General features: G+C 40.5%; 2 protein-coding genes across 3 annotated transcripts in view; one reads left to right on the top strand and one right to left on the bottom strand.

Annotated features, from left to right (window-relative positions):
* Positions 1-24,828, bottom strand: part of BBS12 (Bardet-Biedl syndrome 12) — a 75,985-nt gene that overhangs the window by 50,498 nt on the left and 659 nt on the right. Inside the window, exon 2 of one of the 2 annotated variants that reach the window (XM_071555523.1) lies at positions 8,894-9,053. The exons of the other annotated variant lie outside the window; for it this stretch is intronic. The gene's annotated coding sequence lies outside the window, so the exon portion shown is untranslated. The remainder of the gene's footprint in view (positions 1-8,893; positions 9,054-24,828) is intronic. 2 annotated transcript variants of the gene reach the window in all.
* On the top strand, positions 16,915-24,270 carry LOC139672193 (uncharacterized). The gene is made up of 5 exons (XM_071555855.1): positions 16,915-17,161; positions 22,286-22,401; positions 22,507-22,545; positions 23,946-24,065; positions 24,151-24,270. The coding sequence occupies exons 1-5, from the start codon at positions 16,915-16,917 to the stop codon at positions 24,268-24,270; spliced, it is 642 nt and encodes a 213-aa protein (XP_071411956.1).

Genomic DNA, 24,828 nt, shown 5'->3' with positions numbered 1-24,828 from the left:
AATTGAGGCTATTTCTTGCACCTGCAGAACAACTTCATTCAAAATGCTCATTGGTAGGATTCAAAAAACTAGTGAGAAACTGCAACAAATGTAACTTAAGAGGGTTCACTGCTGTGAGATGTTGCAGAAAACTGAAATTCTTGGACAATCCAGTCCAGCTATGTATGGAGAGTATTAATTACAGAACTATCACAGCTGATGTTGGTTAACAACAGACTTCTGGGCAGTGTCAGCACCACCACTGTGGGCAACTCTGTACCCTTCAAACATGCTTTGGTTTACAGAGTACTAACTCTTTGATTTGCCAGAGTTGTGAAAGAGTGAGTGTATTATTCAGAGCGTATTATTTGAAGAACAGGATGAATGAAGAGCAAGAAATCTGTACAGGGCAAATCAGTGTTCAAGAAGACATCATCTTGTTCTGCAACACCATCCTCAGAATAAGAAATGAAGATACCCCAGGAGGACCCCATGACCCTAGAAAGAACCAGATATCACACATCAGGATGTGTACACAATCTTAACTTTTGTCAGATGGACTCTCTTTGTTCTAAGTGCACTCTCTGCAAAAACCATGTATTTTTCATTAACTGAGCATATAGTGTAAGCCTTTTGCAAAAGCTCATTACCTCCCAGGGAGGCTTTACAATGTATTTATGATTTTGATCATAAGTGCCCTGTGCAGGCACTTCAAGATGTGTTTTAGCATGGTATATACAATTCTGTATAATATTTACTTTTCCTGAGAAGATTCTTTATTTTTATACCCATTGACTTGTCTAATTTAATTATTTATTGCATTTCTGTAAAGGAAATGTTGATACTAAGGACTATGTGGTCTGATTAATTTATATGTCTCTGATATTAAACAATTTCAGCTAACACAAGCTTCTTTTGTTCTTTTCTTTACAAATTTTTTTTATTAGTTATCTGAGTGAGACCTGTTCCTTGGGGGTTTTCCAGCCCCTTATAGTACATACCTGGTTTGGAGTGGGGGGAATTGTTCCTGAGTATTTCTGCTTCTCTTCACTGAATGAACAGATGATTCAGACTTGACCAGTAGTTAATTCTGGGTCAGTCCCAGCAAACCTGGCTCCCACTGGCTTCTTGTGTACAAACACAGAAGGGATTGCTTGGATTAGACCCTACCCTGATTTTCTTTATAAACCATTCCTATCCTAACAGTTGCCCACCAGTGAACTATATTAGCCTACACTGTCATCAGTTTATCAATAGATCAGGGACATGGCATACAAAGTTCATCTTCCTTACATAGCCATTAAGGAGTCATTAATGTTTTATTGTTCCCATCTCACTTGAATACCTTTTTTAGAAAACTGGCTTTTCATTGGCTTGATAAATTGCTTTGGCAAACTCATGGCAGGTTCAGTGACATCACCCAGATTGCTTTAGTCTGCCATGAACAAACCCGATAACTTCCTGTTTGACTCTACCCAGAATAAAGTCAAACACCTGAACACGTATCTCAAGAAGTAACAATTATCCAGCCTGTTTTTAACCCTTCTCTCTCTTCTTACTTCTTCCTTGCTTTCAAATGTCAATCCTTTTTTCAAATCCCAATTTGATAGGATGTGAAGTTAGAAAAAAAGTGTATTTTTAGCTATTATACTTTAAAATCGTAGCTATGTTTTATCTTTTACAAAAATCCTATTTTCCTCAAACATCACAAAAATGGACCAACAACAAAGCACAAAGTTCTAACAAAACAAAGACTAAACACTTCCTCCCCATTTCAGAAAACACTGACTCAAACAGTAACTCCTTTCATTGTGTTTTCTGTCATCACACAACTGCACTTGTTGGGCCTGCTTTCCTTGAAAAAAATCCTTGAAAAATGATTAAGTGCCATAAATCACTGGAGGCTTCAGGCACAAACTGCTCTTAGTCCAGGACAGAGGGTGATGTGCTCTCTCAGAGGAAGAGCCAGCAGACTGACTCCCAAGGCTCTGGATGAGCAAGTTCCCTCCTGTCAGCTCCTGAATAGTTCAGTCATGGTGAACACATGAGTCTGCACCTCAGATGTCCCTGTGAAAGTGTTTGGAAGGAAAAGCAAAAGAATAGGATATAAACCCCCTATCTTTGCACATGAGAAGCCAGTGGGAGCCAGGCATGCTGAGATCCGAGCAGAATTAACTATCAGTCAAGTCTGAGGCATCTGTTCATTCAGTGAGGAGAAGCAGAAATACTCAGGAACAATTCCCCCACTCCAAACCAGGAATGCAGTACAGGGGACTGGAAAACCCCCAGGGAACAGTTCTCACACAGATAACTACATATTTGAAGGCCATTCCTGGATGTGATGAATCTCACTCAAACTATGTAGGATTCAAATGCAAGCCAAAATGTTGAGACTACTTTCTTTGGCTGACAGTGTCTCCAAGTGTGTATTTGCTAAACACACCACAGTCTTTCTTTCCTGGTAGAACACAATTTTGCAGAGATACACTGGTTTTATTTCTCACTTGCACCTTTCAGTATTTCCACCTACAGCTACAACCACGTTAAAAAACACAGGAAGGAAAATATTTGGAGTAGGCTTTTCTTTGCTTTTAAAATGGAAGGAAACTGAAAAATAAATACAGATTAAATAGTATTTCAGAAATATTTTTAGTGGCTAATATAACTGTCTCTCCTGTGTGAAAGTATCCTGACACTGCACTGTGGGAAGCAAACAGACCCAGAGGCCCTGTGGCCAGGCTACACTGTCTTCCCAAGTACAGGGTTCACTGTGTAGACATTTTATTGCAACTCCAGTTGGAATGCTACAAACCTCACAGAACCCCAAACAGATCATACAGAAGCACGAACAGAAGGCTTTATGCTTCTGGTGCACTCAAGTATTTGCTGGAGCACACAGTACAATGTACTTTGTGCATTGCATGGGTATGTGCTAATGCATTAGGGAACACAGAACCTCCCAAAACACAGGCAATTATGCCAACACTAGAGTAACTCAACTATCAACTCTACTGAGAAGTCCAGGCACAATTTTGCCCAAATTGACCTAGATATCCGTGAACATGTAAAAGAAAAATCTCAAATGTTGCTTTGTACTGTGATCTCTCTCAATAAGGTTTTGTTACACCCCCTGCATATTGTCCTGACAGCTTTGGGAGCTAACAAAACAAAGCTGCCCTCCAGTGTTCTCTGCTTTGCACTTGTGCTGATGAGCCATGTAGAAACAGCCAGGGTGAAAAAGAACATTTCCTATTCAAGCATCTTTGCCCAAGCTGCTGATCTCAGTTGCTGTGCTGCCACCTTCTGATGACTGTATGGAAGTTCAGGGCAGTTTCAGACACCAAACAGGTAAACTGAAAATCATTCTCATCACAGTAAGCTTTGAGATACACTGCAGACAAAATAACTTCTCTGCTTCCCACTTAGTTTTTACTTTTCCTGCTTATATAGCTGACAAGTTCCCAATATTCCTTCTGCTGTATCCCCAGGAGGTGGACATGAAACTATCCCTCACATCCGTCTGGCTGCTCAGCAGCTCCCTTCCCATTGCTTTGCAAAAGGCTGTACAAATGCTGTGTCCATGTTCCCCTTTGTTAACTGCCCAACAACCTCTCAGGAGTTGTCCTGCTCCTCTTAGATTCTTTGTAAAGGGCCTTGTTACTTCTCCCTCTTTTCACTTTTTCAAGATGACCTTATTAAACTCTGCTGTTTCCTGTCCCTTCTCCATGTTCATCCTTGATTCTCTATCTTCTCCCCATTCTTCTAATTTCCCACATTTGTTCTCCCACTCCAGTTCACTTTTTTTCCTTCTGCTGTGCTGCCTCCAATGTCCTTTCTGTTTTCAAAGATTTTCAGGCACTTAGTGCATACCCATCAGCTGCACAATTCCATTAGAATGGAAAAAGAGTTGAACATACTGCTAATGTGTAGTGGCATAAACTCCTTACCAACCCCAGGAGCACACCCTGACAACAAAGAACTGAGAAAGATTTTCACTTTTAAGCCAAAGAAGTGAGGAAACCACTCACAAACCAAATGCAGTAGAAGACACAGTACATCTCATATCAAATGTATCACAACAGATGAGACAAATGCTTTAATGCTGTGACAGAGCAGTTCTTGCCATCCTCCCTCAAATCCTTACAACACATGCAGAGACAATGAATGAAAAAAGGGTCAAGACTGATTTGAAGCGGGGGCTGAATGGAAAACAAGCTCTGCAGGAAGTGCAATACAGAAAAGCATGTGAGATTGGGACACCAAATCCAGCATTTCATCACACCAAGAAGCAACTGCAAGCTTCTCACTGCCTTTATGGATGGTCAGGAAACACTGGTGTAAAGAGCTGATCATTGCACAAGAGGGCAGCAGGCAGCTGACAAAGGAACAGGCCTCCTCCCTTCTCTCCCTCCTCCTCCTGGCACCACCCAGCTTGTAAAAAATAATCTCAGCAACCCTCAAATATAGGGAAATAACATCTGAAAAGGGAGCTTAACTAAAAAGAGCTACAGTGCCCCCATTTCTGAGAAAGAACTAATGATCAAAAGTTACAAAGGTGACTTTTTCAACACAAGACACTTTAGGGTTTGCTGAACTTCCCAAGGAGGAAAAGGCAACGTTTACCTGCCCATGACCCAAAGTCAGTGGCACCAGACCTGCATGAAGACACGTAGGTATGGCCCCCAGCACGCACATACCATACCCCTGCCAGCTCACCTGGTGCCCCAGGAATGCTTTTCCCAAGGGCATGAGCCACCTCCTCAGACAATGGGCACTTGCTAATGGTGAGGCCAGTTTTAAATTCAGTGTCTGTAAAGAAGTAAGTGGACATTTCTACAGTATTTTGCTGCCTCACATGTATGATCTCTCTTTTCAAGGCTGCTTAAGAAATGAAGTATACAAAGACATCAGCGAGTCAAGTCAGCACAGCAAGAAACATCTGGCTTATCTGGGTGTGTATTTAAAGCAGAATCAAGAACACCACAGGCTCTTTGCCTGGGTTCTGTGAGCAAAGCACACACAGGAAACTCAAAACACCCACCAAAATTTACTTAACCACTCAAATACACTCTGTGATGAGACTGAACATTTTTGTAACATGGTGGGGATGGTTTTTGGGGTCTTCCATTGTGTGGAAAACAGGTATGGTGAAGCAAAAATACCTTGACATCAAATCTACCTAAAGTAGGCATAAAACTCCCTAGTTTTTAAGCTTTAAAAGTGTGCTGTTGATTGCATGTTGTGTTCTCTTTCACAGGCACAGTTCCAATGCCATCTACTTAATCATCTCCATTTCTTCTTCCTATATTCAATTCTTTCTTAATCTCAACTTACTCCTCCTCATTCAGTCTTTCACTCTCTTCTATCCTCCTTCTCCTCTTTAGATAAGACCCTTTAATGGTGCCTGACACAACCCTTGCATTAACACCAGAGGGGACAAGGCACTGGCAAATCTTGTCCCACCTTATGTCACAGGTACCACTGGGAGAAGTGTCACCTGAAAACAAATAACAAGCAGAAAAACTTCCATGCTCTGTGTTATCCCTGGAAGATTTACACTTCCCTTCAGCTCAGAGTGCTGCTGCTCTCCTGGCCATGGAGAACTTGGCATATTTCTGAATTACTAACCCAGCACCTGCAGCTAAACAACAGCTCTGAGCATTCCTTATCAGCTTCCTGCCTCCCTTCTTGGTGGGTATTTCTGCTTGAACTCTCAGTCTCTTCAGGTGCCCCATGTTCTGTTCACTGCTACACTACACTACTCCCCTACTTGTTTCCACCCCTAACTTTACAGGAATATGTTTAGACAAGCAGACATGAATAAGTTGTTTGGTGAAACTGCCTTCAGAAATTCTTCTTCCTTTCCCCATCCTCCTCCACTTTTTTGATTCATTCGGTCTCAACCTTTCACTGGGTTCACAGTCTAAGCTGGGCAAGTGTAACTGCAACTGCTCTTCAAATCTGAAGTAATTTTGATTCAAAACAGTCTTCAGGGTTCTATTTTATTTCTACAGATTCTTTCCATTATCTATTTTACAGCATGGCCCTACAAAGACCTAGACAAACACCAGGTTAACAACCTGACCTGGCATTAAAAATGTTATTACAAAGTACTGGGAACCTCCTGCCTTCAAGCTCCTTTTCCACTGTTGCCTTTGAAACGTCCTCCTGAAGGGCAACTGTTCTGCACCAAAAGACTTTGCTTAAAAAGATGTTGTGCAAGGTAAACTCAGAAGTAGACTGGGCTGGGAATTTTTCAGGGCAAGTTTTTCCACTGGAGGACAACAATTTTGCGAAACCGAAACTCTGCAACTTTCACTGAAAGTCTGACAAAACTTTAAACAAAAACCATTTCTCAGGTCCAGGATGGAATTTCTGGTAAAAACAAGAGCAGCTACACAATAGCAGAGCTGAGAGGAGTTTTTTGGGATGGGAGGTGTCTACTCAACAGGTTACTGATGGCTATGAATCAATCTTGCTCTTTCTTGAGTGCTTTTTTATTAGAACACCTGAGAAGTTTTCAAAACCATTTCAGAATGACACAGGGTGGGAAAAAAGGACAAAAATGAAAAAGTGACACCTGTGTGAGATGGTGAAAAATTTTCTAGCTAGTATTATCTGGTTTTCATAAGATCCATCTCAGTGTTTGAGACAATTCTCTGGCAAATTTCCCAGTGTGACACATACGCTTTTTTTAGGCTTTAAGTACAACTCAGTGGGCAGCAGAGTGATAAAGGTCAGATGAAGAGCTGCAGAGGTACAAAGCAAACAGTAAATCCCTTTGGGGAATAAAGAAACTGTAGGTTGAAAAGTCACTGGGAGAACAAAGATGGATAGCTATCTCATTTAAAACTTGTCCCTCTATGAAAGTTTCTGTATGAGTATTGATCCATTTCATAACCAAGAGCACCCAGGGTGCTTTCCCAGTCGCCACAGATCTCCTTATTTTCCATCCCACACAACTAGTTCACTCCAGTGAAACTGCTCTGACCACCAGTCAGATACCAGCAGTCACATGGCTTTGGATAATTCATGCTCAGTTTTTAAGTTAAAGAACAATGATTTATATCTTTAAAGGCACAATAAACACATTTTAAACCCTGTAAGACAGATATGCAGCTTCCTATGTTTGCAACATTTGCTGCTAATTACCAGCTTTATTTTTTGCACCCTCTTGACATTATTAAGTTTATGCAGTTCCAAACTCCTCTTTCAGCACACCCAAATTAATAGTAACCAACTAACAACTGGCCATGGGTAATAGTACATGACCTTAACAGGAGTAAGACAGTGACTAAATATTAGACTTTTGATAGCCAAAATCACACCAGAATCATAGAATTGATTGGGTTGGAAAAGACCTCCGAGATCATCAAGTCCAACCCTTGGTCCAACTCCAGTCCCTTTACCAGATCATGGCACTCAGTGCCACGGCCAATCTCACTTTAAAAACCTCCAGGGATGGGGAATCCACTCCCTCTCTGGGCAGCCCATTCCAATGCCTGATTCTCTGGAAAGAGTTTTTTCTGATCTCCAACTTCAATTTCCCCTGGCAGAGCTTGAGCCCATCGTGCCCCCTTGTCCTATTGCTGAGTGCCTGGGAGAAGAGACCAACCCCCACCTGGCCAGAATTTCCCTTCAGGTAGTTCCAGACAGTGATGAGGTCACCTCTGAGCCTCCTCTTCTCCAGGCTAAACACCCCCAGCTCCCTCAGCCTCTCCCCACAGCACTTGTGCTCCAGTTCCTTCACCAGCCTCGTTGCTCTTCTCTGGTCCCGCTCCACCCCTCAATATCTTTCCTGAAATGGCCTTTTTATTATTATTTACACAGACTTAATATAGTTCAGCTGCTTGCAACATAAACACAGAATCAGCTTCCATTTTACTCTACATTACCCCTTATTTTGCACTGCATGGATTTTAATTCCTACATTATCATGAAAGATTTAAATGAAGACAGTAGGTCCTCACTGGCAAAACAGAAGCATCACTGTTAAGATCTCCCCCAAAAGCCTGAGGGCAAATGCTCCTGTGCGTGTCTCTGGCCTGGAGACGGCAGCAGTGAAGTATTTCACTGCCAGAAGGCAGTTCGTTTCTGCCAACAGCCACGTTCACAGCATTCAGAACACACAAGTTCTTACGTTCAGGGTTTTTGGATTTTAGTGAACACAGACAGGTTGGACAGACTGGTATCCTGGCATAAAAGCAGTGCATGTTTATTGGCTCCTTATATGAAGCAAGGAAGTTTTAAGACTTGGGATTTCAAGTTCCACAATTTCAAACTTCCCCTCCTGGTACTACAATCTCATTACAATTATGGCCTGAAGCAGTAATGATTTTTTTATTCTGCCTGTGTCTGTAACACTATGGTTAAAGCCACAGAATCACAGACTATTCTGAGTTGGAAGGGACCCACAAGGATCATCGAGTCCAACTCTTACGTCAATGGCCCATACAGGGGATTGAACTCATGACCTTGGCATTATTACAATCAAGTTTTAACCAACTGAGCTAATCTCAGGGTTGTCTAACTGCGCAATAAGCTGCTAGGATGAAGTGATACTTTGCAGGACAAAACTTGGCAAGTTGTTCCTCAGCCAGGGATCACAGCACAGACACAGGTATTTGGGAAGGGTCCAGCTGTTCCCTGAACATGCTGTAACTACAGTCTCAGGCTGAAGTGCCACAAGAGTCAAGTCTTCTGTTCCTCTCTCATGTAAACTCACCTAGAAACCATTAAAGCATGAGTGGCATGATACATTAATTGATTGAAATGATTGGCCATTATTTCTTTGCTGTGGAGCAGACAAGGGCCATGATTACACCAGACGAGGGGTAATGTCAACCCTTCACTGAAAGCAGAAGGATCTGAGCCCACAGAACTGCCCTAAGACAGCACAGAGCACACCTCGTACCTGACACGCAGCCACAGCAGGAGGTACCAGCAGATGGGGCCTCACAACAGGTACTGCATCATCTCCTGGGGTTTCCTGACAGCCACACACTGGCTCAGCCTGGGCAGAAACAGTTTCCTCTGCACAGCTCTCTGCACGGTGCTTGTGCCACTCAGTGTCCCTGAAAGTCAGGAGTACATCACTGCAGTTTCCATAGTTATCAATTTCCAAAGTACCAATTCATTAATTTAAAAAATACCTTTATTAAAAAAACTAAACACAGGAAAAGCTTACAAACAGCAAAGCTCCTTTACAAGAAATCCTTCAGAGAATATGACTAATGTACCTGTACTTTTTAAATATAATAAAACATTGAGTCAAGGCCTACTCACATTCTTACTCTGATTATTTATCTTCTGTTCTTTTCTCCTTACAACCTTTCAATCCTTTTCTGGATGGAAAAAAACATCACCTTAGTTTCTCAATGCAAGTAAAAGTCCTTTCACTTCTACTTACAATTCAGGATTCTCACAAGTACTGCAGTGCAAGAGGCCCCACACAACCCTTTTATCTACAGCAGAAAAGGGAAATGCTTTTCACTTTCAGGGCACTGCATAGTACATCTGGTGTTCTCCCAAATACAATGATCTTGAACTTGGTATTTGCTGGGCTGTTTTGGTTTTCTCCCCTCTTTGCTTGTACTGATTTGCAGAGAATGCCCAGATACAGAGATTTAAAATTATTATTTAGATCTGTGTGTCCAAACTACATACAGAAAATGGGAAAACCACTACTAATTGTCTTTGCAGGACAGATTAAGATATACCAATTAACACAGCTATTCACCAGCTGGGTATTATTGCAGAACATCAAGAATAAGAAGCTACATCTACAACACAAACTTCAGACAGCATTATTGTTTAAGTTCTCAAAGAGTAAACACAACTCCTTTTTTAACACATGTAGCTACAGGACTGGCTGATTTTCCTCCCACCATGTGTTAGGCAAACACAAAGATTCTCCTCATTATTATTTCTTTTAACATATGCCATTTCCAGTTTAAATGTTAAATTAAGTGGCTTAGATAATTTTAAGTTTCCCAAGAAAACACCCAATAATCCTTGGGGAAAAATAAGTGAGAAAATTAACACATGTACATCTGCAGAATTATTAATAATGTTAACATTTCTGCTGAATATTTGCGCTTCCTGTTTCACATCAGAAATTTCTCCCCCACAGATCTTGGTTCCACTCTTGGTTTTTTCCTTAGGCATTTAAATGGAACCTTTTGACATTTTTGCTTAGCCACACATAGCTAAGAGTTTTGGAGGCAGTAATAATACTGCTCCATGAAATATGACATAAAATACCCTATGCCTCAAAAAATATTCCTCCAGTTTCTCTGAATGTAGAATATAAATGCATAGATTTTCATAGACAAGTAACCACTTGTAAAATTTTACATGGATATAGAAACCAGCATTAGGGAAAAATCATTTAGCCCTGTAATAGAAAATGCTCTAAAAACAATGTCATAAACACAAGATCTAGCTTGGGAAGGTAACTGTCCCTGGATGAGTTCTGGAAAAGCCCTCTGATGGTCTGAAGAGAGATATGTACAATTGGCTGAGCAAATACTTTTTACCACAGCAATCCAGGAGTTAACCGTAATAAAGTAGTAAAATTACTTTGGGAATGAAGGGAGAGATGCTCTGGAGATGAGTGTATTTTTTCAGACCTATATGTCACCCTTACTACTATTACAAAGCCAAAGGGCATTATTTTATCACTAATTCCACTGGGGAAAAAATGAGCCAATATCAGGAGACAGAAATTGTAAGGTAAGTGCTCCAAAGCCATACATCAAAATGGAGAAACTCATCAATGCAAATCATTTCTTGGTTTCTGTGAGATCAGGATTAAGACTGGATTATTCAGAAGCAGGCACAAAGTTCCTCCAAAATGTAGCAGTGAAATTTCACTCTCATTTACTCACAAAGATGATTAAAGCAGAGTCAGCAACTTCCCCAGGTGAAGGGGGAGGCAGTGTCATAGCTAGAATGACAACATGGGAGCCTCTAAACCACATCCCTGCTGAAGGTCACACTTCAGCACACCAGGTAATCCTACAAAAACCCAGCAGGATTGGACAGAAAGGAAGAAATTAATATACAGTCATCTAGGAGAACAGGAAGAATTAAGACTATATACCCAACCAAAGAGCCAGGAGAGGGAAAACCCTGCATTACCACATGCAAGGATACACTACAGAGCAGAGGGGGAAACCCCAACGTTCTACATATGAATCACAGTTGTTAATAATGAAATTATAACCAAACCACAACAGGTATGCTGCATTCATCTTTTTAAAAAAAAAATAAAATAGGAAATAGGGTCAAAAATGCTAGTTCCTTGTGCTGCAAGAGAAGTTGTCTCAATCACAAAGGCTTTGTACATTAAGTTTGTGAGATGCTGGGCAATCAGGTTGGGCATGGGAAGATAACCTAACATTTGGAATAGCAAGTATTCAAAATGAAGCCCTTGGTCCTCCTCCGGGATTCAAATTGGTGATTTTCTCTTTGGAAAATGTAGCCCATGAGAGGAAAGACCCAGACTCCACACCTGGGTAAAGCATCTCACCTGCACTCCACGCTCACACTACCCCATATGCACATCCACCTTCTAAAACAGCCTCCTGAAATTACACTCATTGAACAGCGGAAGATAAACCACAATCTTGTATTTCACAAATTTCACCAAATTTTAGGTGCAGACAGATCCTGGCTGAGAAACTCCACCTAAAATTTGATCCAAATTTCTACTACTGCTACTTAGCATTTCTGCATTTCCACTGCCCTGTGCAACACCAACTAGAATTTCTCAACATAACTGGGCTCCTCCATGAATCTGGGAACTAAGCCTAGATTTGAAGAGTAGAAAGGGAGTGAACTTTCCCTGAATTCTGGAGCCTCAACCAGTGTTTTCTAAGGAGTAATATTTTTGGTTCGGGACTAAATGCAAACAAACAAACAAAGAAATCTATTATGACCTTTCGTATCAGTGTCACAACAGGTTTCAGAAAAGCCCACTGAAGACTCTTACTACTCTATTTTCTGCAGCACTTGTGTCCTGTTTCACATTAAAGCCACATCACAATGATTCCAACATCACAGTAACTTCTGATGGTTTTGGCAGCAAATGCAGTAAAAACTTCGCAATTATATCTACAAAAAATGGAAGAGGCTTAGTAGTCTCAGTGACTCATTGTCACACTTCCTACAAAAGAAATAGGGAACAGATTCTTAGATTAAAAGAATCAGAGAATGCTCTTGCCATCCTCTAGATGTTGGCATCTCAACAAGTGACATCTTGGATTTAAGAAAAAATCTTTACAGAGAGAGGGGTGGATTCACCATCCCTGGAGGTTTTCAAACTGAGATCGTTTCAAACTGAGTGCCATGATCTGGTAAAGGGACTGGAGTTGGACCAAGGGTTGGACTTGATGATCTCAGAGGTCTTTTCCAACCCAATCGATTCCATGATCTTCCCAAGAACTCCCTCCTTCTATCTGTTACAGTTGCTTCTTGCCTCTACTACTTTGTTTTAGAAAACAGTTCAATTCAGCAAATTTTCTTGAATTCTTAGTATTTTTACAAGATTTCAATGTCTAATATTATCAGCTGGTATCATCTCTTTTTCAAAGGGTATAATGACTTGCCTCTGCCATCAGGGCAAGGAATTTTCAGCCATAAAGTGTTTTACTGACTCAGAATTCCAAAACTGAAATCATTCCACCAGAAAAAAAAATCACTAAACCCCACATATAAATCTATCAATAAGCTTCAATTTTCAGATGCTCATGCTAACAATGGCTAAGACTTACACTCCATAACCAATTAGACTATCTTGACAGGATCAGAAAGAATCATCAGCATTAAATCTCCTTTTAAACCAGCAGAAAACAACATCTGATGGTAGTTTTGTGTCAAAATATGAAAAAAAAAGAAATAAAAATCACATTACATCAAAATATGATCACAAAACCTTTTGAACAGGAGATGTTTCACAGCAATAAAGTTTCATTTCCATCTGGAAACATCAAGAGCTTTCTCTGGGGCACTCAAAAGCTGATCAAAGCCCCCCATGTTGCACAGAAAGCTGATCACCAAAAAAGGTTTCTGCAAAGTAGGGATTGGGAACCAGTGACAAAGTCTGCTGTTTTACTTCAGTATCTGGTTCAAATCTTTACACCTCAACTTGGAAAAAAATGGCTTGTGTTAGATCTGGTCACTAAAGGCCAAAAAAAAAGGAGAACGACTTGCAATAAAAAGAATATGTTACATAAATGCAGCATCTAAGGGGTAACTGTCCCTATTCAAAGTTCTGAAGTGTTCAGGACATTTACACCCTATTTATAAGTGCAGTATTAATGGGCTACATCCTACATCAGACTGAACTCCTTTGCTTTTTCACTGCCCGGAGGTGGACGGTACATCCAGGTACATCCACGCTCACCTGTTTTCATGGAGGGTTTTTCGGTCCATCCCCTTCTCCCTTCCCACCTGACTCTCCTCTGTGCAGTGTGGCCATTCAGCAAGAACACCTTAACATTTGGATGCAAATGTCATTCCATTGCCAGCAGCACGATCAGGTGACGACAGTCTAACAGGTCACAGTCATTTGTACACTTTTTTCCACGACTGGTGCTCTCTGTGGTTAAAAAGGGAACTTTTTACTGCTCACAAGTTTACTGTTCACCCCTTTACCTCATGGATGCACTACTGTACAACTCACGTGCTCAATTACTAACACACCAACTCCAAAAGGTGCTTTTCTTTTGAACAGGCACAAAATGACACATTCAAGGATTTCTTGGCTATTACATCAACCTCTTTATATTACTAAAACTTTTGAACTGGGATCTGAGCACCATGGGGGAATGAAATGCTTACTCTCTCATGCATTTGGTTATGGAATATATGACTGAAGTTGCTATGATGCATTTGCCACCAATAAATCACTGTCAATCTTTCCCTTCAGAGACATGGAAAATGAAAAGTACAGTAATTTGAATAACGGTGGGAAGGCCAATACCCAAAAATTTCTCCATTGCTTTGGCTTCCATTGCCAAATTCATCACTAAAAAAGTCCAGAGATCAAGTTAGAGTTCAGCTCTAAAGATTCAGCCTTGCTTTCCACAGTACATTCTACTGCCCTTCATGTCTGGCTGTTGAAGCAGAGAATCATCCAAAGCAAGGCTACACACTGCAGTTGTGTAATTTAAACTTGCACTCCGTGGTTTAATAGACTTCTCACAAGCTACCAAGATTGCAAAAAAATCGAGCAAGGAGAGTATAAAAACTCTTAATCAGATCACTGTGGTCCTTTTTGAAACCTCTAACTACATGATCAAAGTTTCAATTTCCTGCACTTTTTATTACTGGTGAGTAAAAGTAAATGGTAATAGGTATGATGAGGTCCCAGAGAAAATGGTTTTATGGTATTTGGATACTTTAGGCCACTTTCCTCAGATTATAATCCATTGCTTCAAAAGAGCAACTGTGAAAATCAGTCCTCTTCTTTCTGCTACTGTTAAGCAGTCTTGCCTTTCTGCAAACTGCTTCCAGAGCTGCAGAGAGGTAAAAACATCTTTCTCAAATTCCAGAAAACTCTGATGTGCAAGGCTTAACACCTTAACCCTGCTGACCACAAGTTTTCTAGGAATTGTTACTACCCATCATTACCTGGGAGAATGTTCAATGTAACAGAACAGCAGCTTCTCTCCTTCAGTATTTATACAATTAATGAATCTGGATTTCACTTGTTATGGCTGGGTATTATTATAAAATGAATAACAGTAACAGTGAATGTATTTAAACAGAAAACATATTATAGGTCTGAAATAATTCACACCTCTTGCCACTTTGCCACCTAAGCAGTCTGGAATTTAATACTCCAGTCTCCTCACTGGCCGAGTACTCCAGAAAATTTACTCTCCCTGTTCCAACATGGATCTCAGAAAAATTTGTTTCTACCAATATCCATGGATTTTCCAGAGCATTGCACAATGCTCTTGAGGCACTGTGATTTCTGATTTCTGCATTCAGACTGAGAGAGGGGCATGAGCTGATCATGTGCTGCACTGACCGTCCCGATCACGAGCGAGCATCTCCTCCCAGCCCACGCACTGCATTTCCTTTCTCAGAAAAGCAGGGCACAGCAGGGAGGGTGACGCACGCCGGGTCCTGCCTGGGCACAGCGTCATGACGTGGCTGGGGCACACAGGCACAGCTCAGGGAAGGCTCTTCTGAAATCACCACAGGGCCTGAACGATGAACTGTGCTGTTACCACACACAGATGTGGCTGGAGCACACAGGCACAGCTCAGGGAAGGCTCTTCTGAAATCACCACAGGGCCTGAACTATGAACTGTGCTGTCACCACACACATATGTGGCTGGGGCACACAGGCACAGCTCAGGGAAGGCTCTTCTCAAATCACCACACGCCTGAATTATGAACTGTGCTGTTACCACACTGTGATACAGCATTTTTATTATGTGCTCACACACACTACTGAGACCTTGAGCAGGTGAAAACACAGCTCTGATCACTGTGCTGGTGTTCTTATGGCAAATTAACTGCCCCTGACTTTTCTATACATAGAATACTTGTGTTGAGTTTATGGTTTTTAAATGAACTAGAGATACTGAGCTGCTGTGCTCAATAGGAACAAACGCAGAATACACTCATAAAACTGTCATCTAGATAGGGAGAAATATTTTTAACAGTAACAAAGCATATAAACTTCAGCTTGTCAACTACAGCACTTGTGTGTTAGGACTAAAGTTGGCTTTGCTCCATCTATGTCAGTAAAATGATTTTCGACATGGTCTCTTCTCCCAGGCACTCAGCAATAGGACAAGGGGGCACAGGCTCAAGCTCTGCCAGGGGAAATTGAAGGTGGAGATCAGAAAACAATTCTTTCCAGAGAGAGTAATCAGGCATTGCAATGGGCTGCCCAGAGAGGTGGTGGATTCCCCATCCCTGGAGGTTTTTAAACTGAGATTGGACGTGGCACTGAGTGCCATGATCTGGTAACCGGGCTGGAGTTGGACCAAGGGTTGGACTGGATGATCTCAGAGGTCTTTTTCAACCCAAATAATTCTAAGATTCTGTAATTCAATGAAAGGGAAAGAACCAGGAACACTCCTTAGCTCTGAATCCCACTGACACCCACAGAGGATTTTCCTAGCAAAAGACATCTTTTCTTCACTTTTATGTTCAAATTCATGTTGTGCCAGGTCACTAGTATGGAAATTTGCCCTTGTATTTATTACTTCTGTGGGATATCCCTTAAAACTCCCACTCTTAAAAATTAAGCACATGGCAAATATTAGTTGGTTTTGGTGAAACAGTGGAAGGGATGTAGTTCCCTCATTTCCAAAGAAGAATAGCAGAACTTCAAAGGATTCAAGCAACGACAACAAAACAAACCAAATTTCTGATGTTTCATCCAGCAAACAAGAAGGACAAGAAAAAAGCCTAGAAAAGAGGCAATTCTTGTGGACAAAGTTCCCCATAATTTTAAGTGTCACAGCACAGGTAGACTCACCGTCTTTTCCAGTACAAGGACCAAAAGGTAGAACAATCCAATACACCAGGATCAAAAGATGCAGAGCCACAGCAGGTCAATGCGTGGAACCTGCAAGCCATTTGGGCTGTGAATGCTAAGAGTGGCTCAAGGCAGAGCCTGAACATACACTGTGGCTTCAGTCAATACAAAGGAACCACTTCCAACTGAGTAATTCCTTGGATCTGAAAAAAGCTGGCTTTGGGGAAAGTACTCAAGAGCACCATATGCCTTAAGTTCCTGATTGTGGCTACCTTTGGAGAAAGATCAGAATTAAATGGACTCTTTAGCTGATGAAGCACAGCTCCAGAATTCAGGGAAAACAAACATCCTCCCAGGGCTGTTTAGACTATTTCAAACCAAAACCTTTGTCTCTCCACTAAATTCCACAGACAGAAGGGTTGGCTAATATGGACAGAGCAAGAGGAACGGACTTGCTCACACACTTCTGCATTAACACTTTGAACACCCAACCAGGACAAGATCCACAGGAAGTACAGGAATACAACACTGGCCCTGGCTATGACAGTAGGCAAAGATGTACATGTGGGGAGGCCCCTGCTCCTCCCCAGGAAATTCCACACAACCAGCATGAAGCAAGTGGGAAAAGTGAGCCAAGGGAAAATGGAATCAAGAAAGTGAACTTGAAGAAAATGGGTACACTGTCACAGCAATGCCTATATACAATTTTGAGCCAGACAGCACTGAGGTGCCTCACTACCTTCTGTCCCTATCACTACCTTCTGTCCCTATCTAGTCACAAATCCAGGCCAGCTGCTTGGCATGTGAACTGTCACAGCCTTCAAGAAGGCGAAACAGCACTCTCTGACTGTGGTTTATCAGCATCCTCTATGGTTATAACCTGTCACTGGCCTTTTGACCCAGCAGGGCAATTTCAACTTGCATCTTACCGTACATTTCTTAAATCTGACCACTGAGAGGTCTGGCAACAGCTTTGCTTGTCAGTTTACATGCCAGTCTCCAGTGCTAAACAGTAACACTGAAAAGCAGAAAGGTTTTGCCATTGAGCTTCTTATTCCAAAATGAAAACACGTACTGTTCTAATCTGAGCTACCCAGAGTATTTGACAGCCCTCAGTTTCCTTCCAAATACAACAAAGCACCTTTTTGTCTATTAGGTTGACCAGGATGCTCTGATTTCATTTCTTCTCTTCAGGATGTGCTCCCTCTCACAGAACTGGGCCTCAGCAGCACTGTGTTTGTATTGGGCTCTACAGCCCTGCACCTAAAGAGAAGTGTGAAACAAAACTAGTAGAGGTTAACACTTGTATTATTTTGTGGGTATACAAAGAATATTTTTAGCAGGTTTAGTGCACACTGCGCTAAAGAGGAAATTAGTTTGATATGGGCAACACTTTACCATGGAGACAGTCTTAAAAATTCCATTTGGATATAAAAGGAAAACGTGAATAGGACCAAGCATCCTTGCAAACATAGGCTGAACCTAACAAAGACAAAAAGAACTCGTTCATATTCACCCAGAAATCTTACAAAAATTCAAGTATTTCCTCTGTAAATACAGCACACCACCTTAAGGTGTGTTACATCCAGTCCTAATCCTTACCCTTTACTGATCAAACTTACCAAGTTGACATTCAGCTGTAACTCTCACAGTAATTAATTTTCTCATTCAGACTTGCAATCACCCCAAATTTTACCATCAAACAAAAACACTGACTCTGAAGTCCACAAAAAGTAGAGAACAGTGACAGGAAGCACCAAGGCTCCCCATACCTTAACTAAATCCACAGTTATTAAACAACTACCAACAAGGGTTTTGGGAGGACGAAACTTGTGCCAGACAGCTCTTAAGACATTAAATTACTTTCCCCAAGGACAAGCTAGTTTATAATGAGATAATTTTTTATTTTTAAAGTGCTCCCACTTAATCCTTGTCCTTTCAATGGAAGATTACTTCAAACACAGGTTTGGTGAGGGGATGCCCCATTGCCAACTATCTTCAGATCGTTTTAGTTAACTATAGTAATAGTCTTTCTTAAAAAAAACCCAACAAAACCCAGTGACATTTTTGCAGGAAAAAAAAAATCAATCTAAGAATTAATCACTTTGGAGTTGGTTTTTTTGGCCCCTTCTCCTGAAAGAGTGGGTACTTGCCCAAATCAGGGACAACATCCAACTAGTTAAATCCACTGTTCACTCCTGTCTCTAAATATTAATACATTATGGGATCCATTGCACTTCTCTGGAAGCTGTTCTGCTTGTAGCATCTGTCAAACAGACACACCCAGAGAACACTTCCCTGGAAGTGTCCAAGGCCAGGCTGGATGAGGCTCTGAGCTACCTGGTTTAGTGGAAGGTGTCCCTGTCCAGGGAAGGTGGGTTGGAACTGGATGATCTTTAAGGTCCTTTGCAAACCATTCTGTGATTCTATGAAGTACAGACTAAAACACAGAGAGAGAGATTATTGGCTTAACTCAGGTACTGCTATGGTTATTCTTGCTCAACAAGAAACATCAGCTCCTATTGAATAGGTTAGAGATTTTGAGTTTTAGGATCACAGAGACTGAGGAAGTTTCCATTTTTAAAATGTGGGCAGGATCATGAGCCTCTGCTAACACCTGACTGAAGGGAAAGACTGAGAAAAGGCTGAAGAAAGAAGGTGGTAAATATCTCCTTCTGATGGCTTAAAATCAAATTAACAACAACTGCTACTCAACCCTTTACTCAAACCTTCAACATGTTTATGTGAGTGTCCCTACTGAGCAGAGTAAGAATACTAAAGGCTTACTTTCTACAGGTTATTGCTTAGAAGGATGAGATCTGCAAGCAGAAGTCACTCAAGAATTCTTTAAAACACAGCTAGAAAGAGTTAAATCAATGGACCAAGATCAAAAATTGATTATCACTTTCATGAGACCATGAACTCTGCTGTGGCTCTATGGGCAGTAATCTTGTACAAGCATGTTACTGTAGTAGGAGTCTGAAAAAAAACCCTGCAGACAAACTAAAGTACCAAACAAGGCATTCACAGTGACTCTGGCTGAACTTTGTTCTGCTGGTGGAGAAAAGAGGCAAGCACCTTGATCAACACGATGTCAAATACCTCAATGAAACCACAACTTGTCTGCAAAATTCATCAGTCATCAGGTTTGCAAGGGGAGAAAGAAAAAAAGAGAAAAATAAAGAGATGCAAGCTTTCAGATTAGAAAAACACAAAAAATAAGTCTAAACTGAGAGGAGTCAGATCCTATGTAAAAACTTTTCCAGGCTTTGAAGTTGCACAGATCAGGAGTTTAGTCAGCGTGTGTCATTTACTTTTATTAATTTTCTAAAACAGAAAATTAGTCCTCATTCTTTCTATTAGGCACAAGTACTACCAAAAGGATAAACAACCCACTAAAACAACTGCAGGCCACAAATATCCTTCTCCCTTTCCAGCTCCCTGATGCAGGAATACTATCTGCCTTTAACATGTGTTTTACTGCTAATTAGCCTTCCTTGAAAATTTAGGTGAGGCTTTTAAACTGTTTCTTACAGATTTTCAAGCAGGGTGCATTTCCTTATAACAGTTTTAGTGTAACAATATTATATTTAGAAATAAAATTATATATAAATCAACCAACCTTAGTAGTGGATTATTACCAAACAAAAAAACCCCACAGTATGACATGGCCACTACTACCTGCCCCCACCCCTTTTGGGGAGTTGAGCCCTTGTAGCACTACTTCATCCAGTATGATTCCAAGGCAATTTAAAAGAGGAATTTCATTTCCTGTTAAAATGCAATCAGCTCTGTGGTGAAGCTGGGAGGACCATCTAAATGGCTGTACCTGTGAATAAAACCCCAAGTAATTCCTTGCCCAGTTATAAATATGAGCTCAGGCTGAGTATGATTGCTGAAACCTGACCAACAGTAAACTGTGTGTTTCCAAATGTATTTCCATGAAATACTTTATAAAGAGACAAACCTCTGTAGTGTTGCAGACCTGGCACAGAAAAGACTGAATAGTGCTGAAAACAGTAAGGATAATTACAAACAAAATTATGTCTTGTGCTCATTACTGAGGTGTCTTTTACTGCTCTACAGTCAAAACACAGTATTTAAACCAAACAACAAAACCCCTGGAATAAAAGGGCCTAACTTTATAAACACCCTGCAGAAAAGCTGACAATTAAGTGCTCAGCAAGTCACCTCTGCAGGCATAACTGCTGGTAGAAATTGGTTACCATCAAGAAAAATTAGAAGAGACAAATATAAAGGGTCAGAAAAAGTTTCATACTGCACATACACTATGAACTGCAAGCTACAGTAGCTTCCACGACTTCTGTAGGACCACAGAGATGGAATGTTGGTGCTTATTTCAAAACCAGGAAATTAGCACCTTCTCCAGGAGCTGGGATCACACTGATAATTAGCACCAATTCAATGATTTATGAACATGCTAATAATTATAGCAATGGACTGTATTTAATCCAAGCAAAAGCATATTCTAATCAACTTCCAGCAGCTCCACACCCCCTTTGATGACATGATCAGAACATGTAATGTGGGTTTCCACGTGCAGCCTTACACGTAACAGCAGGTGAAGCAACTACCCCCCAAGTCCTGCACATCCTCAATGCTACAGGACTTCAAATGCAGCAGTGTGCAAACCCAGAATTTATTCCACACAGCCGAATCCACTGAGCAGGGGAACCATGTTTCACTCAATGTCAGAGACTGCCGGGCAGCAGGGGGAGTATTGGGCTCAGAACTACACTGAAAATGAAGAAAACCATGAATTTTAAACACTGCACATCACATTCCAAAGGTATCGGCCAATAGACCCCTGAACCACAAAAGAAAAACAATTTAGCAGTACTAAGCAAGAGTTCAGTGTCAAATGACTGTTTACTTTGAACTTCAGTGCTGTGAGACACACCACAAGATGCAGTGGGTTATTTATCAGGAAAGAAAATCTGTAAATATTTTAGAGCTGTGCATTTTCAGTGTAAGCTGGAGAAAAGTGAAAGTTGCACACAATGAAGAAAAGAACAGCATTAAGATATACAGCAGTAGATAAAATGGTTTAATATCCCAAATCAACGAATTGTGCTGGAGTTTTTATCAGGAATGTCTTAAAATTGCTGGTATAAAGACTGATTGGGGCACCTCAGCTCAGACTGCCTTTGCAAACCATGACAGGTAAAACCACCTTCAGACAGGAAGCCAACTTTCTTCCTGTTGTTTAATCAACAATTACTAAGATCAGAAGGCTTCTTTCTTCACTTCAATAATGCCCCAGGATTTGTGAGAGGATAGCTATATAGAGATAAACAGAGTGATTAAATTATACATCTTTAGAACAACATTTTGTAAACTATGGCAGGAGTTTATTCTATGGCATATTCTATGGGGGAGTGGGACAGCCCATGAGGGAAAAAGTGTTTCATGCAGAAAGCACAAAGAGAGACAGCAAAAGGTGAGTGTGGGCTTCTCTTACACCAGTGAATATAGGTAAAATCCCTCCTGCTTGATAAAAATTCCAAAGTGTCATCAGGGGAGGAAAAACAAAAGTAATGATTCTTGCCATACAGGTAGAAGACATGAAAAAATGTGTAATAAAACCTCTTCTGCATGACGCCCCCATCTTTTTCCCCCCCACAGAAAGAAGAGTATAAATACACTGAACAGCTTAATGACAACTTATCAGCTCTGATCATATATCACAACTCTAATATTACTACCCAGATAACACTGACATGATGGGCAAAGTGCTGATCTTTAGCTGCATTTCAGCTGTAATTCTTATGTCTGTAGCTTATGGAGCACCTCTTAATGCTGAAGCTTGTCAAATACCTCTGCCACCTGAGGAGAAAAGAGGCCTTCTTACAGCTTTAATATGGGATTTAGGACTCCTGAAAGACATCGACAATGTAAGTGCTGGTTTTCTTTTATTCGAAGATTCTTTTCTATTGATTTTTTTCATGTCATTTTGTTTTTCAGAAAAATTAACATTTTTCCCCTTCCTCTCTCTACAGGTTGATTATCTGGACTTCTACACACCAAATGACATGGAGGTGAGTTGAAACTTTCTGTTCTCAAAAGGATATCTAGGGTATGGCTACTTTAAAATGATGTAACATTTATTGAGTTACACTAAAACAACTTGCTTAGGAGATGGTCAGATATAAAACAAAAATCTGAATAATTTACATTCAGTGTAGAGTACAGTTTCTTAAAAAACTTCTGCTTTTCACTTTTATTCTCAAACTAACAGGCTGATATGCAGTATTATCTCATTGTTCTGTGTGATATATAATGCAGAATGAATCCTCCTTATTCATTCTGCTTAATACATGTTGAATTCACAGGACAAATGTGGTTTATGAATTATTTAAAGATTGTGTAAGATTTGCAGGAGGCAATTCTGTTGTATTAACTGTAACACCAAAAAAAATTCTGAAGATGAAATCAGACTTAGAAATAATTCAATAAAGCAGTATCCATGTAAGATTACCCACATTTTATCTAAACTAGATACAGAGTAGGTTCTGTTTAAGACATTCTAAATCTTCTATACCCCACCAATGATGAAACTCAGTTACGCTCTTCCTCTTTTCAGGAACAAAACTTTCCCAAGTCCTTACTATCACTGTGGTCACTTCTGTGTTAAACACTGCACATCAGAGTGAGACAGTGTTCTAAGTACAGCTTTACTACAGCCAGGCTGCTGATCTGTACTGCTTTGCATCCAGTATGTAAATAGACCAGTAAGCAGAAGCATCAATTATTTAGTATTGGGTAATTAAAATCTGTACATAAGTTACCTGTTGACTCCTTTGAACCTCCGGGCACGTTTTTAATTCAGAAGAATTCTCACTTAACAGAAATTTTGTTTTGAAGTCAGATCCTGCAACCACTTCCTTATCTACATCACTTTTATGCTGGCAACATCAGGACATAACTATCTCAGCTCCAGTGCTTAAATGCAAGTGCCTGAGCCTGATTACTACCATACTGAGGTGCCTGAAATAGCTGTTTATAGCTAATAGTTATTTACCCTGTTCACAAGCCAGATCTGATGCAGACACTAGACAGAGTAACCAAAGTGCATTAACTGGAGATGCCTCTAAGAAGGGCCACTTGTTTTTAACACATGACCAGATGGCAAGCAGGAGCAAGGCTCAGCTTAGGAACAAATATCACAGCTTTGTGTTCCCGAGGAATATTCCAACACTTCAGGGGTCCTGTAAGGATTGCTCATTTTTCAAAAGCTACAACAACCTACCACAGAACTAAGGCCATCTATAACATCTCACAACACAATTTTAAGGGGAACAAATGAACCACGTGTTGTATAAAACAAAACTCAATCCCTGACATGAGGATAAAACCAATAGGTAACTGGGATTTTTAAAATGGAAAGTTAGCATCAGGGAACAAGTTGCACATGTAACAATTTTACTGACGGTTTCAGGAGTGCGGCAATGGAACTCTACACTGTTACCAGAGAGAACTGACACTTCTGGAAAAGGAACTTGAAGGCGAGAACCAGAGACATCTGGAAAATATACAAAAGAATCTCAACTGTCTTAAGGTAGGCAATAGTCTTAAGCTGATGTATTATTGTTAAAATCAGCCAGCAAGAGTTACCACCAATGAATAAAATACCTGTATTGCAGAAAAACATTCTCCCAGGAACTGGATGCAAGAGGTGTGAAGCTCATGACAAGACCAAGTTTCCTGAATTTCACCAGGAACTGCTCAGCGTTCTGCAATCTATGCTAAAAGAAGTCTTATAATAATTGTTATGTTTACTGCTACATTATTTATTTAAATATTTAATTATGACTAATTTATATATTTTGCCCTGGGGCATACATTTAGCTCGCTGTCCATTTTGGACCACTGTATGTTCTTAGTGTGGGTGATAAGTCTGTTTTAGGACAACACCTGATCTTTTTGTAAGCCCTACGGGCTCAAGATGTTCTTTGGAAAACTTGTCAATAAACTGAGAAAGGTAACTATTTATTGAAAAACTATTAGAAGTTACTTGTGGATTATATTTAATAAATTTCAGTAACATATAACAACATCTAGAGTCTTCTTTGTTAAATGACACTCTCTTTTTTCACTGGTGCCTTATTACTCTACTTTTTTAAAAACACACAAAAAAACCAATGAAGATTTAGCAGCATAGCAAGTGCACAGACTCAAGCCCAGACACATGCAGATATTCTTTTTAAAGCAATATAAAATACCACCTTGTGCTGGCATACAGCACAAGGAATAGTACCAAGCTGCTTTTCCCCCCAAAAGAAGTCCAAAAACTTGTTTACTGTGAGCTGTACTCCTTTGCT

The sequence above is a fragment of the Pithys albifrons genome, chromosome 5 (assembly GCF_047495875.1).
Source record: "Pithys albifrons albifrons isolate INPA30051 chromosome 5, PitAlb_v1, whole genome shotgun sequence".
Classification (NCBI taxonomy): Eukaryota; Metazoa; Chordata; class Aves; order Passeriformes; family Thamnophilidae; genus Pithys; species Pithys albifrons.
The sequence above is the reverse complement of the archived record's forward strand: the minus strand, read 5'-3'. Positions and strand labels throughout refer to the sequence as shown.

Bases quoted from the DNA above. Each gene is read 5' to 3' on its own strand.
- LOC139672193 (XM_071555855.1), top strand. From the start codon at position 16,915: ATGGACAGAGCAAGAGGAACGGACTTGCTCACACACTTCTGCATTAAC. The intron at 22,402-22,506 runs GTAAGTGCTGGT...CTCTCTCTACAG, and splicing joins TCCTGAAAGACATCGACAAT to GTTGATTATCTGGACTTCTA. The intron at 24,066-24,150 runs GTAGGCAATAGT...CCTGTATTGCAG, and splicing joins AGAATCTCAACTGTCTTAAG to AAAAACATTCTCCCAGGAAC.